This window comes from Miniopterus schreibersii (assembly GCF_964146895.1).
Source record: "Miniopterus schreibersii genome assembly, chromosome: 1".
In the NCBI taxonomy this organism is placed as follows: domain Eukaryota; kingdom Metazoa; phylum Chordata; class Mammalia; order Chiroptera; family Miniopteridae; genus Miniopterus; species Miniopterus schreibersii.
In genome coordinates, this window is record NC_138101.1 from 151581833 (window position 1) to 151600618 (window position 18786).

An 18786-nucleotide genomic window follows, 5' to 3' on the forward strand; every position below is an offset into this window, starting at 1 on the left:
CCAATTCATATGGGAATTTATTTCACTGATTAAAATATTACAAAGTTCTACTTTTTATTTCTTCATATACAATGTGTCTAAATAAACTACTCATAATATGAAAAGACATTATTACATATTATTAGGACATTGCTTCATAATCATGTATTATTTCTACTTGTAAGGTAGATGTCTATGTGACAGAATCACTCCTATTGCCTGTGACTCTGTTAGAAACAGAAGGGCTGGTTGGGATTCTTGGGATGTTGCAAAGGGCATTGGGGCCACAGGCCAAAGGCAAGGAGGGCTTATCAAATGACACTTTATGATCTGAGAGTAAGGAGTGAGGAGGTAGGGGGACAAAGAATAATCAGTTTCCATAAAACTTGGGAAACAGACTTCTCAAAAGGAGGAAACTAGCATAATTCTTCAGTTATTTTTATGAGAAAATTTTAAAACATATTTGAATGGCTGATAAGACAGAGAAAATCATTTAGGTTGTCTTTTTAAACTTAGTTTAAAAAAGTTATTGTATGAAAAATGATGTTAAATATGTTGGCAGATGAAATGTAAAGAGATGTTGGGTTGACACAGAAGATGATGAATGGTATGGCAACTGAGCTTTAATAATATGTTGGTTTTAAATAGATACATACATAAAATACTTCACATGATTCATTTCAGATTGAATGTTCTCTTAAAAATTAGAGGGGATCTAAAATAATAAATATTTTTTATGCAGGAGCATTTTTAGTAAGAAGAGTCAGTGGATCTGCAGTCGCCCCCCCCCCCCCGGCAAACAGGCATGGGGTGAGAGGACTTAGGGCAGGCCTCTGTGGCCAAATGGGATTATTTATTATTTTCTGGAAGACTCAGCCCTGGACCCCACTGTGGCTTCATAAATGTACTCAGGCTTCATATGATCTTTAGAAAATTGGGGAGATACTGCGTCCCTGGATCTTATGCTCCTCTGGGTGGAGCCCTGTCACAAGACAGATCAAGATGAAGAGACACCTGGAAGAAACTAGGAGCTGCCAGGAATTCTAGTAAAAGCCAGCTGAGATTCCAAAGCTAGACAAGGCCACAGCTGGTGTGTGTTAATTTTTGCAAAATGACAGTAGCAACACCATCACTGTAAGTGAGAGGAGATGTGGCCCATTTGGGAGAGTTCTTATTTTCTTTCTTAAGTCACACACTAGAGCATTTCCAGTTCCCATTAAGAAGCCAAATCCCTCATATTTGACCTTCATTTAGCTTTTGAGGGGAAGTGCATTTATTCCCTCTTCCTGCTATAGTCTCCGGAGAAAGCCCAGCTTGAAACTGCTGGGGATCTGCATCATTTCCAGAGCGTGGGGGGAGGGTGTAAATGGAAACACGACTTGGAAGACATAGCTGGCATCCAACATCAGCTGTGCCGAGTCCTCGCGGCTGCTAAGGAGAGCCTGAAATGAGAACCAGGGGACGAATCAGGACACGCGTGCATCCTGCTTCAGTGCCATCTGGAAGTCAGGAGTGAGGAAAACACACCTCTCTCCCAAGCAAAACCCTCCTTTCAAACTCATGTGAGGTAACACACAAAAGAGCTTTGTACTAGCACAATTCTAAGGTGGAATGGTGCAGCCAGGACTTCAGATCGCCTCTCATGAAAAGTTCCTTGCTCTGTCTCACTCCAGAAGTCAACTTCCCACAGGACGGACTGACTAAATCGATCCATTTCCTCTTCTTATCTGTTCTCGTGGCACAGTTCTAAGCCCAAATGTGAGTGGATCTCAAGTATTAAATATTTATCATACTCATCTTTTTTTATTCAGTGATTTGCAAACGTTTTTGGTCTCAGGACCCCTTTTATACTCTTAAAAGTGATTGAAGACTCCAAGAGCCTTTGTGCATATGGGTTGATATTTACTGTATTAGTAATTACAGCAATAACTTAAAATGTGCTCATTCATTAAAATAACAAGAACAAACCCAACACATTTTCATATAATTTTATTTAAAAAATATATTTTGAGCCCGGCCGGGAGTGGCTCAGTGTTTGAGCATCGACTTAAGATCCAGGCAATCGGGGTTCAATTCCCGGTCAGGGCACATGCCCGGGTTGCGGGCTCGATACCCAGTCGGGGGCATGCAGGGGGCGGCCGGTCAGTGACTCTCTCATCACTGATGTTTCTATCTTTCCCTCTCCCTTCCTCTCTCTGAAATCAATAAAGATATATATTTAAAAAAAAAAAAGAAAAGAAATATATTTTGGAAACAAAAAGATTAGTGAGAAGTGGCATTGTCTTATATTTTTGTAAATCTTTTAAATGTCTGACTTAATGTGATAGGTAGAATCTCAGATCTGCTCCTGCATTCACCCCATTGCGATTCATTATTTTGGTTGAAATATAAGAAAAAAAGGTTGGCCTCATAAAAACATGTAATTGGAAAAAGGAAGAATTTGCAAACCTCCCAAAAGGGTCTCAAGGACCCCCAGGGATCCTTGAACCAAACTCTGAGAACTGCTGCCCTAGTTCACTGGGGAAGAAACTTTCAAAATTAAAATAAGAAAGACGGGTACACAGGTCCCTGTTTCCACTCAGCCTCTGCTCAGCTGCATAACACTCAAAGGCTGGTCAGAAACAAGACCCGCTGAGGGAACGAAGAATGTGAGTTATGTCTGGTGTTTTCATTCCCTTCCCACAGGGCCAACATGGGTTTTGAAAACCAGGGAACCTGACAGAGAAAGGTCCTGCTGCTATGTCTGGGTACATATTTGGTGAATGTACTTTAATCCTGGATTTCTGTGATGTTATTAAATATCACTTTCTTATACTAAAAATTAAAAGGCACATTCTTAAGGATCTCACCTGTACTTTGCGAACAAAGGATGGAGTCACCCTTTTCTCGAAGTCGTCTATAGGCGTGTATGAATTCAGGATCTTTATGATCTGCAAACCATTCAGAAGATGGTGTTAGACCATGAAAAAGACAGCTCTGCCCATGAAATAACAGTTCTGGTAGCTTTGGGACAGCTGGGAACCATGGGTAGCTCTTTTATACTGTAATTGGGCTCTAGGAACATGTGCTATTCCTTTCCAAGAAAAGAAAACAAGGTGAGAAGAACATGGAAGGGAGCAAAGACAGATCACATAATTAAATGACAGTAAGACAGTTCTCCACTTCCAGCCTCCCCTTCCCCCAGCCCCCAGGCACATCTGTAAGTTTAGTGAGCAGGGAATGTGTCATATGCACTTTTGTGTTTTTAAGGCCTAGAGTTAGTATTTTATAACTGTTTATTAGATAAGAGGGTGGGCTATGGGAGATGCTATGCTCCCCCAAAGCACATAGAGACTCAAGTGCACCTCATGGCTGGCTAGGCCAGAAAAGGTGACACTGATGATAAGGTCTGTTGGTGAAGATCAGGGAGACACTCAGCAAGCCTGGTTACCTGCACAGCAGACAGTGAGGTACAGCGTTCGTAGATCTCCTTGGCATCGCTATCTGTGGTCTTCTTGACCTGAAGCAACCAGGCTGCCTGAGACAGAGGTTCCAAAGTTTCCTTGGCCAAGCTGTTCTGCAAATTCTTATCTTTAAGCCATTCTTCTAAGTAGCTGATGTTGCACCTGGAGTAAAAACCAGAGGGGCAGAGAACAGTGGGTCATCCATATAGGACATGCTAGAGAAGGGTGCTGGATTCCCTAGTGTTTCATGAGAGGGTACCAGAGTTCACTGAGGGTACCAGCACCATGGGACAGCAGTTCCTTCATTTGTAACATGAGGGGTAGGACCATGATTCATTGTTCAAAGGATCATAAAGGTCTAGGGTGAGGGGCTGTAAGAGCTATAAACTTTGGGGAAAATCTGAGCAAAGAACAACAACTGCAATAATTCATAAAATCAAGTAATCTATTAAAATAGTCAATAATAGCCTTGAAAATCTATTAAAGGAAAGGAATAGTGATATTTGAAGAAAAGACTTACATTGGTATAAAAACGGATTTCTTTTCCGTTTTTGAGATAGTCAGTATATGAGATAGTCAAGCCAGTATAAAATAGGCTTTGTGTTAGATGATTTTGCCAAACTGTAGGCTAATGTAAGTGTTCTGAGCACACTTAAGGTAAGCTAGGGTAAGCTATGATATTTGGTAGGTTAAGTGTATTAAATGCATTTCCCATTTATAATGGGTTTATCAGGATGTAACCCCATCGTAAATTGAGGAACATCTGTTCTTGGCATACAAAGAACCAAGAAAATCTCAACTCATATTTAAATAACAGATGTCCAACTCTGAGATAACACAGATGTTGGAATTACCTGACAAAGACTTTAAAGAAGCCATAATAAAAATACTCCGAAAAGTAAAGACAAACTATCTTGAAATAAATGAAAGGGTAGAAAGTCTTAGAAAAAGAAATAGAAGATATGAAAAAATGGAAATTTAGACATGAAAAATACAGTAACAGAAATAAAAGAATTCACTGAATAGGATCAATAGCAGAATAGAGACGGCAGAGGAAAGAGTCAGTGAATTTGAAGGGATCAATAAAGATTATCCAATCTGAAGAGCACAGAGAAAGAAAAAAAACCTGAAAAAATGGACTGAACTTTAGGGACCCATGGGACAATAATGAAAGGTCTAACATTTGTGTCATCAAAGTTCCAGAAGGAAAAGAGAAAGTATGATGCAGACATAATATCCGAAGAAACTGGAAATGTCCCAAATTTGGTGAAATGCACAAACCTACAGATCCAAGAAGCTCAGAGAATTCCAAGGAGGTTAAACCCAAAGAAACCCACACTCAGACACATCATAATCAAACTGCAGAAAATTAAAGACAAAGAAAAAAAACATTGAAAGCAATCAGAGAAAAACTATGCATTACTTGTATGGAAATGATCATTCAAATGATTGTGCATGTCTCATCAGGAACCATGAAAGCCAGAAAAAAGTAAAACATTTTTAAAGTGATGGAAAAAAAGGACTGTCAACCCAGAATGCTATAGCCTGCAAAAATATATATCAGGAATGGAGGTGAAATGAAGACATTTTCAGATGAAAGAAAACTAAGAGAATTAATTGTCAGTGGACTTGCTCTAAAAGGTCTACTAAATGAATTTCCTCAAGCAGAAGGGAAATGATATAAAAATAAGACTTGGGGGGAAAATGAGACTTGGAACTCGGGAATGAGGAAGGAATAACAGAAATGGGAGATAACTGGGTAAATATAATAGACTATTCTTCTCCTATTGAGTTCTTTAGAATGTGTTGGATGGTTTAAAACAAAAGTTACAACATTGTTTGGTAGTTTTTGATGTATGTAGGTATAATACACAAGACAACAACAACATAAAATGGAGAAGATAAAGGGACCTATGTGACGGTAAGTTTCTACATTCTACTTGACATGGTAAGATGTGGATTCTAAATAGCCTGAAAAAGTTATGTATGTATACTACAATTCCTAGAGCAACCATTAAAAAAGACAAAAAGATACAGTAGAAATGCAATAGGTAAATTTAAAAGGGTAGCCAAAAAATGTCAAAAAAAAAAAAAAAAAGATATCAGAGAAATAAAAACCAAAAAGGAAGAAATAGAAAACAATAAAATGATAGACTTAAATATAAATATATCAATAATTATATTAAAGTAAAATGGTCTAAACACCCCAATTAAGAAGCATAGATTGTCAGGCTAGATTTTAAGAAAGATCCGAATATATGCTGCCTCCAGGAAACTTACTTCAAATATGATATAGGTAGATTAAAAGTAAAAGGATGAAAAATATAACATGAAAACACTAATCAAAATGATTGTGCAACAGATCTCTAGAACATTTTCATCTTGCAAAACTGAAACTCCATATGCATGATATAACAACTCCCCTTCCCCTCTCCTCAGCCCCAAGGCAACATCATCCTACCTTCTGTTTCTAAGAGTTAGCTGACAAACTATGTTCTTTTACCACAATGGAACTAAACTAAAAATCAATAAAAGAAAGGTAACAAGAAAGTCCATAAACCCTTGGATATTAAACAGTATACTTCTAAATAATCTGTGGGTCAAAGAGTAAAACTCAGGGGAAATTAGAAAAGGCTTTGAACTGAATAAAAATGGAAATACAACATAACAAAATTTGAGGGATATAATTAAAGTAATGCTTAGAAATTTATAGTATTAAGTGCTTGTGTTAGAAAAGAAAGGTCTCAAAGTCGATAATCAAAGCTTCTACCTTAAGGAACTAGGAAAAAAGAGCAAAATAAATCCAGAGTAAGCAGGAGGAATGAAATAATAAAGACAATAACAGAAATCAATTAAATATAAAATAAATCAATGAAACAAAAAACTGGTTCTTTGAAAATATCAGTAAATTTGATTAAACTTTAGCAAGACTGACTAAGCAAAAAAAAGGACACAGATTATCCATATGGGAACAGAAGAGGGGATATCACTACAAATTCTGCAGAAATTAAAAGAATAATAGGGAAATATGAACAGTTCTATGGGGTGGAGTGACGGGAGGAGGGGCTGCGCATCAGGTGGCAGGCACGCCAGGGTCTAAGAGTCATCTTGGACATCCTGCGTCCCCCGCCCGGCACTGCAGCTCCTGTGGAAGGAGGGCGGGAGTGCGTGGCCTCAGGCTTCATGAGCATGGTCTCCGGCAGCTTCTGGAGGCGGCAGTGGTTATGGTTTTACCTGATCTGCATCCCTTTCCGGCAGGAGCACATGTCCTTGCGCAGGAGGAGGCTGTTGAGCGTGACGGCCCCGATCAGGAAGAACAGCTGCTTCACAGCCTGCCGCACCAGCTCAGGGTCCAGGCCGTTCTGGCACATGGTGCTGTAGAAGTAGCTCAGCTGCTGCAGGACCGAGGTCATCGTGTAGGCGTCCGTGTCATCGATGCTGGACGACCGCTTGCGGAAGCCCGTGGGCTTCAGGCCGGAGATGCCCTGCAGACTCTCATACTCCAGCATGCCCGGCACTGCAGAGGGAAACAGGAGCTCCTCTCGCACACACAGTGGGGCAACCAGAGGGCATTTCTCACTGCCCGTATCTGTGCTTCAGGGGGTGTGGCATTTTCTACAACAGTTAGCAGTGGGTGTAGTTGTGACAAAGAAAGTAAGAGAATCAAGGACTGGGGAGCACCAGGCTGTACGGGGTGGATGGGGACAGACAGCAGCCCATGTCTGGGCTTGGAGCGCCTCTTCTTTCAAAATCACCCAAATGACAGTAGATTAGCATAATAACTCATGGTCTGGAGCCATTTAAAGCCTAAAGTGTTTACATTTCAGAAAATTGAAGGAAGTATATAAGAATTTGAGAGGTACTTTTGGATTTCAAAAATACTTGACTAGGACCCATGATTAGCCACATGAGTAGCAGCAATTTCCCAAGGTTTTCCCTTCAGGGTCAATCACCCTTACAGAAAGAAAACTATGAACCATGTACTTTTATATATGTAATTGTTTCAAGCAGTCAAAGAATTAAAAAGTAGACATACACACAACTCAATATTCTTGGTTTTAAAATTATATTCTTTGTAACCACGCATTCCATACACCTGATTTATTTTTTAAGGTTTCAATGCTACTATAAATATTTTTGGTTATCAAGTCTTTTCTTACCTATTATTGGTTGAATGTTTTTTTCCATTATAATAATGAACTGATGATATATTCGTATGGCCACATCACTAAGAATCTGTCTGTATTCTGACAGGTCAAAATTGTTCAAGCAGTTCTTATTCTGGTGTGGACTATTATGCTTCATGAATTCCTGAAAGTAATTTTGGGCATATAAATATTAAAATAATATAGACATGAAGAAAATGAAAATACCTTCTCTACAAATGATATAATCAGCTTCTACTAAAATCCCATGCCTTAAAACTCAATGTCTGATTTGTATCAAACACGTTCTTGATGTTCGGTAGCACTTATGTTCTATAACTAACTAAAGGTCACTGTACTGCCTACTCCTCATATAAATATGTGCCCCCAGAACTGTAAACCACAGTAGAAACCCACTCCCATGGAAGCTCATAGAAAAAACTGCAAAGCACCCAAGGAAACAAACTGCTATAAGAGGTCAATAGATAAATGAGATTAATAACTTTATAATTACAGATTATAGACTAATCTGAAATATTATAAAATGTGTGTTATGGACTGACTGTTCATGTCTCCCACTGATCCCCAATTCATATGTTGAAGCCCTTACCTCCAGTGTGGTTATATTTAGAGATGGGGCCTCTAAGAAAGTAATTAAGGTCAAATAAGGTAGGCCCTCATCTGTCAGGATTAGTGTCCTTATAATAAGAGACACTAAAGAGCTCAATCTCTTTCCGCCCTCATGTATAGAGGAAGGGCCATGTGAGGACATAGCAAGAAGGTGGCCGTCTGCAAGCCAGGAAGAGAGGTCTCACCAGAAACCAACCTTGCTGGCATCTTGGTCTGGACTTCAAGTCTCCAGAACTGAGAGAAAATGAGTTTCTGTTGCTGAAGTCACCCAGTCTATGGTATTTTGTATATAGCAGTCCAAGCAGACTAATACAATATGTTTAACATGTTCAAAGAGATAGAAGGAAAAGAAAACATTAAGACAAGAATTGGACATCATGATAAAAGGCAGAGGTGAAAAAGAACCATTAAAACTTTAGAAATAAAAATATAGCAAATGAAAAGACAGGCTGGGGAAAGAGCATTGTACACATGGTTGAAGGGGGCAAATATAGAATCAAAAAGTAAATTCTGTTGTTAATATAATACCCTCTTCCATTAGTGTCTTACAGGTGCCACTTTTTCTTAAGTGGACGGTCTGTGCCCCCTCCCCATGTTGGTATTCCTTTTAGTCAGAGCTCGGATCTTCTTTACTTATTTCTCCTTTGTTTTATAGATCCAGTAGGAATACTTTTTTTTTTTATTTTCTCTTCACTGGGACAATTGGCTATCCATGTGGAAGAAGATATGAGATCATTACCTCGCAAATTGATGTAGAATAGTTAACCACACCAATTCTGGATAGGTAAAAGCATAATTGTAAACTCTAAATTTGAATTATAAGAGTTTAGAAGAAAGTAAGAAGATATCTTCAAGATCTGAGAGTAGGGAAGACTTTCTTAACACATATAACATAAAAGGATAGAATAGATTTAAGTACATAAAAATTCAAAAATTGTGTATGGCAAAGGACTCCATAAAGAAAATTAGAAGACATGACACAATCTACCCATAATATATAAAGATCTCCATAAATAAGAAGAAAAAATCACCCCTATGGAAAAGAAAGGAATGGATGTAAGTAGGCAATATAAATGGAAACCCAAATGACCCATAAGCAAATGAAATGATGCTTGATCTCACTTGTGATCAAATAATTTCAATTTAAGTCAATAAGGCGTTAATTTATGCCCATGAAATCGGTAAATAATGTATGTCAATACCAAGTGTTGGTGAAGGTATGAGACACTGGATACTCCATACACCACTGGTGGGACATTTTACAAAATGGGGCAATTATTTTGGAGAGCAGTGAAAGCCCCAAAAGCCATTTTGTTATTATTCGGCCAATGAAATTTTGCTCTGTGAGGAAGGTGGAAAACTCCTTTATGATGTCAGCCCTCAGAAGCAAAGTCAAAATGGCAAAGGGTTTACAGACTATGGATGAACGACCAGAATCTTACAGAGAGAACAGCTCTGAAGAAACAGGCATGTTGAACTAAGGGTTGTATTTTAGAGTCATAATACGAAAAAATTCAGAATTTCACAACCAGAAAGAAACTTAAAAGTCATCTAATCTACCCCATTGATTTCAAACTCAAGGAAACTGAGGCTTAGTACCATGACTAATGTCTAAGCCACTTTCCAGAAGTCTTCTGCTTGTGACTTCTGGTGAGATGAGGTCGGCCTCCTGGGTGAGGAGGAGGCCGGAAAGCCAGTGGCTGCAGAGGCTGTTCCTGGAGTTGGGTGTCCCAGTTCCTAACCCCACAGTGAGCGCTGGCTCGTGAGGCGGTGCTAGGCCAGCAGTCGGTGCAGAGCACAGCAGGCAAGCATCCCTACCTCTTCTCCACTGTACTGCTTCAGGCAGTTGAGGAAATGACAAGTGTTGGAAAGCCAGAAGGACAGCATCTCAAAGTCTTCTAAATGGTCCTTAAAAGCAAACAAACAAAAAAAGACAAAGGTGGACTTGGTGATTACTGGCGCCTCTGAGCCAAGACTTATCTTACTGTTTGCTTAGTTAGTGTCTTTTGCCCAAAATGAATTCTTTCATTCACTAAAGCCTTTGTTGAATTTGTACTATAACATAGGCCCTTCTATGTATTTAGCAGGTTACGGTTTGCAGTCTTTCTGTAAGGTCATGGCACTGGGTATGAAGCTTAAAGCAGGCACGGCAGGAATGCCAGAGAATTGTCAGCCTCGGTCCTTGCCCTCCAAAGTTCACACTCAGCGGGGAGAATGGACACATATATAGGACACAGTAATTAGGTGGCCGAGTGCCCACATGAGATGCCTCCATCGTCTCTCAGAGAATGGAGAGACGATGGGAAACCAGGGCAGCTGAGAGAAGCTCCTGAGAGAAGAGGGAGGATGGTCCTTCTTGAAAGGGTTGGACAGACAAGAGCTCAGGGTCCAGGACTGTTGGGGAGAACACCCCCAGTGAAGGGCAGGATGAAGAGGAACAAGCAGAGGAGGCAAAGGTGTGGTGATCAGAGAGGCGAAAGGAACACTGGAAAAGTCCTGGGACTTGAAAGATGAGGCACAAGGGTTTCAAAGAGATGGTGCTACTGCTTGAGTCCTTTCGAGGAGAATAAAAATTAGGGCGATACCACTGGATTTAGCAAGAGGAATCGCTGGTGATCTTTTTGTGGAGTGATAGGGGTAGAAGGCGGATTGCAAGGGGTGAAAAAGAGAACTGGTGGAGAGCACTAGTTTAAGTGCTTTTGGCAGTCAGTGGGGGTGGGGGGAGAGGAAAAGGCGCCGAGGCTACGGGTGTGGGGCCAAGTGAGGGTTGCTTTAATGTGCGGTGCACTGGGGAGGAAGGGGCAGGTCCTGGGCACCAACAAAGGCAGAGGACAGGGGCTGCTGGGGAAGCTGAGAGGAAAGATGCTGATGAGAAAGTATTTAGACTCCTTGTGTCATGCATCTTTTGGTTTCTAAATATTTAAACATTCCAGTGCAGCAAGATGGGGCAAATACTATGTGCCTGTATCCTGGGACACAATGCAAGTGTGTCCTAAGAAAACCCAATTTATGGAAATATGGGCAGGGAAAATATCAATTTGTGGGAGTGTTCCTAGAACACCCTGGTGGCTACTGCTAAGACAAAGACAATAAAGGACCCAGGACCAAACAAATGCCAATTTTCTACTCTTAACTCCTAACGAATTCTTGGTACAAAATTTTAGGGAGGGGAGGGGAGAACGACTCTAACCTCTCATGCACTCACTGCTTCTATTCTCTTTTCCTAGGTATATAAAATAGGATTTAATTACTCATGACTCTACTAGGACATATATTTTGCTAAAAGTGAGACAGGACCTTTCAGAACTAAAAATTCACATATATCCCAACATCAAACATTGCTTGTCCTATGGAAAGAGAATGAAAATATCGGATCCACATTTTACTGCTTCCTCACTGACACGGAGCTCGTCTTTGCTGCTGAGGGGACTAGGAGTGCATATGTGGTTTTAGATGGGAGAGCCACAGATGAGTGATTTTTCAGGCCTTCCCATTCCTCACCATCCACACTTCTTACATCAATAGACACGTACTCCTCACAGCCAGGACACCCTGAGGGGACAGAAGTAGTGGGGGTGCGGGTGGCTACCAGGTTGTAGTCTCACAGGTAAGGCTTCGAGGTCTATGGCAGATCTCCACCCTTGGGGATCCTTGACCTAACTTGTCTTTTACTAACAACTTGGCTTCTTTCACTGATTGGGACTCAAACTGGTTGGAGGAATCCTGTGGTTCACCAAAGCCTGGAGGTGAAGGACGGGCATCTGGTCGTTCTATAGATGTTCCTGAAGTACCTGTAATTCCAAGGGCCAATGTCAAAGGCAGTTCCTACCTTCACCACCTGCTTGATGCCATTAATAGCGCTGTTCATGAGGGACTTGAGCATGTTGGCGTCATTGAGGGAGTCTGCGTAGCGCACACACATGAACAGGATGTGAGCCGGCAGCCCGGGGATCATGTTCACCACCACACCGCGGGGCTTCAGGTCTGCGGCAGAAAGAGTGCATGAGGATGACTGCTGGTGGCCCGCTCTCCCCCTAAGGAACCTCTGACTATGGGCCGGGGGATGTCTGCTTTTCTGTATCCAATGCAACAATGCCTGAATGCACAGGGGTATCTTTCTCTCTGAGGAATTCAGTTTGGCTCTTCTTTTGGCAAAAATGTTCAGGTGCTACCTTCTTACTTCTCATTTGCAAAGTATCTTTCCCCTGATGTGGAGACCCTGGATCTCAGATCTCCAGGGTAAGAGAGGAACTGCAGTTCCAAGCGTCCCCACCCCAGCCTTTATGATGAGGGTGCAACACGATCTCAGCGATCACATGCACCTGTCTTGGATCTGGAAACAGGAGCACAACAGTCCCGCAGAGGAGACCTTGCAGGCCTTGGAGAGGAGAGAATGGTGGGGAGACAGATGGAGTGAAGAGGAGAGAGAAACTTTCCAGAACAAATTAAGATAAGCAAACAAAAACCTTCCCATGGCTGCATGGCAACTGGGGAACAAAAAAGAGGCCCTGCCCGGCCGGGCGTGGCTCAGCGGTTGAGCATCGGCCTAGGATCCAGGCGGTCAGGGTTCGATTCCCGGTCAGGGCACATGCCCGGGTTGCGGGCTCGATCAATGACTCTCTCATCATTGATGTTTCTCTCTCTCTCCCTCCCTCTCCCTTCCTCTCTCTGAAATCAATAAAGATATATTTAAAAAAAAAAACACAAAAAAAAACAAAAAACAAACAAAAAAGAGGCCCTAAAGTTGTTCACTGGTGAGGATGGAAAGGAAAAGGTAAGGGTGCTCCTGGCTCTGAGGGGGTCACTTAGACAAAGAGGAAGTAAGTACACATCGGCTTTCTGCTTTGCGATCTTGGGACCAGTTGATAAAGAGGCATGTGGTTTTCATGGTGAAGACAGTCTAGTCCCATTGGTGCTAAGACCACCAACCCTTGAGCGTACACATGGGACATTCCTATAACTGAGGTGTTGCTGGGAACCCCCACTCATATTGCCAGCAAATAACTTTTTCAGCAGGAGTCAGAGCACAGGAGCCACACTCATTCCCACCATGGATCCTGTGTAAGGCCCAAAGCTGTGGAGATGTGTCTTCTATCCAGGCCATATGATTAGACTTGGGAGGGGGTTAGGACAGTGCTTCTCAGCTGTGGGCAATGTACCCCCAGGGGGCATTTGGCAATGTCTGGAGATAATTTTTATTGTCATGACTAGAAGTTGTTACTGGCTAAGCCAAGGATGCTGCTCAATATCCTACAATGCAAAGTGCCCCCTAACAAAGAATTATCTGGTCAACATGGCTGAGGCTGAGAAACTCTGGGCTGGGGCAAGAAGCAATAAAGGAAGAGAAGTGACTGCCCGGACTGTGGCAGTGCCTGATGTTCGCATCCTTAAAGATAAAGCAAACATTCAGAGTTCCAGGCTTCACTACCAAGAATGAGGTTTCGAATGAGCTTGTCCTCATCTTCGGTCTTGTACTCCAGCATTCCGAGGTACTCCTTGGGCCCCGAGGACAAGTGCCCATCATTGGCTGTAGACAGACGTAAACAATCAGTTAAAGATACAAAAACAACTTCCATAGGCTTTATAATGGGACTATTCTATCTCCTTCTATCCCATTCTGACTGGTTTGCACATGAACTTCTGGGGATTTCAGATAAATGGAAATTTTCTTGAATGCTGAAGAATTTCTTCTGGTAGTGATTCTCATCTGTGAGTATATCAGTGAGTATAGCTGCTGCTGAAAAGGCTGAGTCATCCTTAGAGAAATCCTTATGAGCGCCTGGTACGCATCTAGCACTCTTGGGATGTGAAAGTGATCCAAGATGTAGCTCCTGTCTTCAAGATCTTGCTTCCTTCTAGTCAAGGAAGCAAGATTCATGAAACATTTGGTGTGCAAAGTACCAAACTGCATGACCCTGAGGGGACTGTATTAGTGTCTTATGTGCTGTAACAAGTTAACACAAACTTAGTGACTTAAAACAACAAAAAATTTTGTCCGGCTGGCATGCCTCAGTGGTTGAGCATCAACCTATGATCCAGGAGATTGAGGTTCGATTCCTGGTCAGGGCACATGCCCGGGTTGTGGGCTCGATCCCCAGCAGGGGGTGTGCAGGAGGCAGCTGATTAATGACTCTCTCATCATTGATGTTTCTACCTCCCTCTTTCCCTCTCCCTTTGTTTAAGTAACTAAGTTTGAGAGAAGGAGGTGTGATGACAGAAGCATAAGTTAGAGAGTCAGAAAGATTTCAGAGATGCTATGCTGCTGATTTTGAAGATGGAGGAAGGGGCGCACAAGCCAAGGAATGTGGGTGGCGTCTAGAAGCTGGAAAAGGCCAGGGAATGGATTCTCCCCTGAAGGCTCCAGAAGGAATGCCGCCCAGCCGACATTTGATTTTAGCACAGTGAAAACCATTCTGGACTTCTGACTTCCAGGGCTGTAAAAGAATAAGTCTGTGTTCTATTAAGTAACTAATTTTGTGGTGATGTTACAGCAGCCATAGGAAATTAATACAGGGGTCATAAGAATTCACACAAGGTGAACTGGAACTGTTGAAAATGCTTCTTAAAGGAGGTAGCACTCCAGCTGGGCCAAGAAAAGTGAGTAGCCTTTGGTGGATGAAAAAGAAGGTAGTTGCAGATAACGTTCCAGAACTCTCTTCCTACTGCATGAGAATTTCTCTTTTCACTTACTAGCTCTGTTCCTCCAGAGACTGATAAAGGTAGAGTGTCAACTGTTTTACTAAGCAACACTATTTATGATAAGCATGACCTCTGATTGGTAAATTACATCTGGACCAGGAAGAACAATAAACGAAGCAGAAGTATCCGATAAGGACAGCAGACCTTGGGGATTCTCGAGTGTGACGACTTATATCTGGGCATATTCTTTGCAGGAAGCCTGGAAGCCAATGCCACCTATGCAGTGTTCAAGAGATACTGCCTTCCTGCCAACAGCTGTGTGAATGAGCTTGGAAGCAGATCCTCCAGCCCCAGTTAAGCCTTCAGATGACTGTGTCCCAGTTGACGACTTGACTGCGACTCAGAGCCAGAAGCACCAAGCTAAGCTGCTTCTGGATTCTTGACCCTCAGAGACTGGGCGTAGCAACACACAGTGTTTGTTGTTTTAAGTTGCTAAATTTAGAGTAATTTGTTATATGGCAATAGATAACCAATACAGGAAGGGAAGCTGATGCATTCCACTTCAGACATATTGAACTGGAGGTGATCACAGAAAGGCAAAGCAGGTAATTTTAGAGGCAAAAGGGACTGAGACTCTGGAAAAGAGGTGAGGAGTGGGAGGTACATTTTGGAAGTCCTTATCCAGAGATGGCAGTGCATTCATCCATTCCAACAACGGGGACACAATGAGGGGTTGGGAAGGACAGACATGGTATTATCTTAGGGGTGGTGAGTTATCTGCCTCCCTCAAAGGATCTTTCTTTCCATTAGCCATCACTGAGCCCCAAACCCCACCAGTTGAGAATCATTTCTTTAGATTTCAAAGACTTTGGGCCACATCAAAAAATAAACACTTCAACAACGCATGTTGACCTTAGCTGAAAGTTCAAGAAATAAGAAAGTGAATGTTATTTTTCCTACCTTTTCCAATTGTCTTAGTTAGACTCTTGACTTGATCTTGTAGCTTTTTAATCACTCTGTCCTTCATGTCTAACTCTTCTTCGAGATCCTACAGAGATCAAAAGAAAAAAGGACATTAGCTTAGAAGCATCTAAATTTGTATTTTGGTAATACATAAATTTATATATTTTGTGAATTCATACAGTTTAAAGTTTACTATACAACTCAATGGTTTTTATATAGTCTGTGTGTAATCATCACCATTATCCAATTCCAGGACATTTTCATCTTACCAAAAAGAAGCCTGTAACTTTAGCCGCCAAACCCTAGTCTCCCATTCCCTTCCAGCTCCTGGCAACCACGAATCTACTTTTTGTCTCTGTATAACTTTGTGTCTGGCCTCCTGCGTTTAGCACAACATTTTCAAGGTTTATCCATGACACAGCTTGTATCAGTACTTCATTCCTTGGTGTGACTGAATAATATCCTATTGTGTGGATAGACCACACTCATCTTGATCTATTTTCCCCTTAATAAAGTGACGCCCACTGTAAATAACTAAAAAGTACGAATGTGCGGAAATAAGCACTCTGAATGTCAGAAGCTGGAGGCAGAGAAGCTCTTCAGAGACTGGGGTTGGCTTTGCCCTTCCTTCTGAAAAGGAGTAGCCTTGCCCAGGCTGATTTGGCCCAAGAACTGGGAGAGTCCAGGATTCCTATAAAGATTCCCTATAAAGGGCCAAGAATGTTTAGGTTCTTCCTGAATCCCAAGGGCTTTGGCACAGGAAGGATTCAGGCTCCTCCAGTTCAGCAATGTCCACCATGCAGAGTCCCTGCTGTCCTGTGCCCTCTGGGACTCCTGGGGCAAAGGGAAACTGTGCTCTTTCTACCCTGTGGCCACCTCTCCCCTGCTACGGTCCGTGTCCCTGGCTAAACACCTTCAGAATTTTATCTGGCCTTTCAAGTGGGGATGTGGATATAGTGTCTTCTCTCTAATTTGAGCCTATCCTATTATATGTCTAAAAATTAAAAAGTCACCCATCAATCTATAATCTGGAGGAAAGCACAGCTCACATTTCATTTTATTTCATTCCTTTCTTTTTTTTCTAATACGGCACATACATGTTTTATAAAATTGGGATCATACTGCATATGAAGTTTTATAGACTTTATTTTTCTCTAATTATATTGCAGACATTTCCCCATGTCTGATAATATACCCAAACCATCATTTTAATGGATGTCATATAATATACAATTATTTAACCTACCCACTATTCCTGGACATTCACTTTATCCCCCCCTTTTTTGTTATGATTAATAGCATTATGAACACTCTGCACAAAAATCTTTGTCCACATATCTGACTACTCCTAGGAATAGAATCTTAGAGTTTGCATTACTGAGTCAAAGGGAATATATTTCCTGAGAAAGTTTACACCAGTTTATATTCCCAGAAACCACGTATGGCAGTGCCCACCGCAAGACACTCTCACCAGCACCATAACATCTCTATTATTTGAGAGGCAAAAATATCTAGTTTTAATTTTGAATTTCTTTGATAGTGAGATGAGCACTAAAAGTTTTTTTATTATTTCTTTTTTAATAAAGATTTTCTTTGACTCAAAGGATCACATATGGGATTAAATAGTGTTCCCTCAAAATTCATGTCCATGTAAAGCCCCTGAATGTGACCTTATTTGGAAATAGGGTCTTTGCAGTTTTAACTAAACCAAGGATCAATATGATATCACTAGATTAGGGTGGGCTCCAAATCCAATGAGACTGTCCTTGTAACAGAGAGTAAGACACATAGAGACATGCAGAGGGGAGGCCATATGCAAATACAGCAGAGACTGGTGTTATGCTGTCACAAACCAAGGAATGTCAGGTGTCACCAGGAGCTGGAAGGGGCAAGGAAGTCGTCTCCTCTAGAGACTCTGGAGGAGTGTGGCTGTGCCAACACTTTGAGTTTGGACTTCAGGCCTCTACAAGTATGAGAGAACAAATTTTTATCATTTTAAGCCACCCAGTTTGCAACAATTTGTTATGGGAGCTCTAGGAAACTAATACAGTTAACCCTCACTTGTGGGTAAAATTTACCACCTAACATACAGGAATTATATTCCTTTGTGGCAAATTCATCTGTTCATTTGTAACACTGAGGCTCCTCATTGGTTTAGGAGTAGTTTGTTGGAATGAACATGTAGATATAAAACATGTAGGCAGCCCAGCTGGCGTGGCTCAGCAGCTGAGTGACAAACCATGATCCAGGAGATCAAGGTTCAATTCCAGGTCAGGGTACATGCCCAGGTTTCGGGCTTGACCCCCAGAGGGGGACGTGCAGGAGGCAGCCGATCAATGACTCTTACCATTGATGTTTCTATCTCTCTCCCTCTCCCTGTCTCTAAAATCAATAAAGACATATAAAAAAAATTTAAAACCAAAACCAAAAAACGCACACATAGATATAACTGTTCTCCAGCTCAGTGCATTGTAGAATCAGCAGGGGTGGCCCATCCCTATCTAAGAACAGAGCCACACATGGGGGGCTCCTGAGAAGGGGCACTGAGTGGGATCTCACTGTTCCTGGAGCATCAGAAACAAACACAAATCCCACACAATTAGGGACTGACACATGCCCAGGACCACACACTCACAGCTAGGGAATGACAGTTCATTCACACGGGACAAGATGTGCAACATATACGTGACCTGCCCACAATACCATTGGCCCCAATTGAGACCTCAGGGAAACGTAGGCCAGTAGGATGGCCTCTCACACATGTTCAATGGACAGCTGTTTATTTGGTGTGATTTGAGGAGCCTATTCTCTGAGGAAGTTGTATCCCCCTGAAAAGAGATGGCCACCATCTGGGTGCCCCTGACTGGAAACTGTTACTTCCTGTTAAATATTAAATTCCTGGATTCCTCTTTTTAGATAGAACTACTCTTCAAAATGAAATCCGGACACTATAAAATACAATTTTACTCTATGATGGTTTTCCTGTG

At 41.7% G+C, this 18786-nt stretch overlaps 1 protein-coding gene across 1 annotated transcript in view; it reads right to left on the minus strand.

The window, feature by feature from the left end:
- The window catches only part of MYO5C (myosin VC), an 82904-nt gene continuing 64118 nt past the window's right edge, over positions 1–18786 (minus strand). Inside the window, exons 33-41 of the mRNA XM_081140080.1 lie at positions 15797–15884; positions 13626–13724; positions 12027–12181; positions 10016–10105; positions 7583–7733; positions 6657–6939; positions 3410–3584; positions 2829–2909; positions 1–1421 (exon numbers count right to left, since the gene is read on the minus strand). Coding sequence (XP_080996206.1) covers positions 1269–1421; positions 2829–2909; positions 3410–3584; positions 6657–6939; positions 7583–7733; positions 10016–10105; positions 12027–12181; positions 13626–13724; positions 15797–15884 — 1275 coding nt within the window. The 3' untranslated portion in view covers positions 1–1268. The remainder of the gene's footprint in view (positions 1422–2828; positions 2910–3409; positions 3585–6656; positions 6940–7582; positions 7734–10015; positions 10106–12026; positions 12182–13625; positions 13725–15796; positions 15885–18786) is intronic.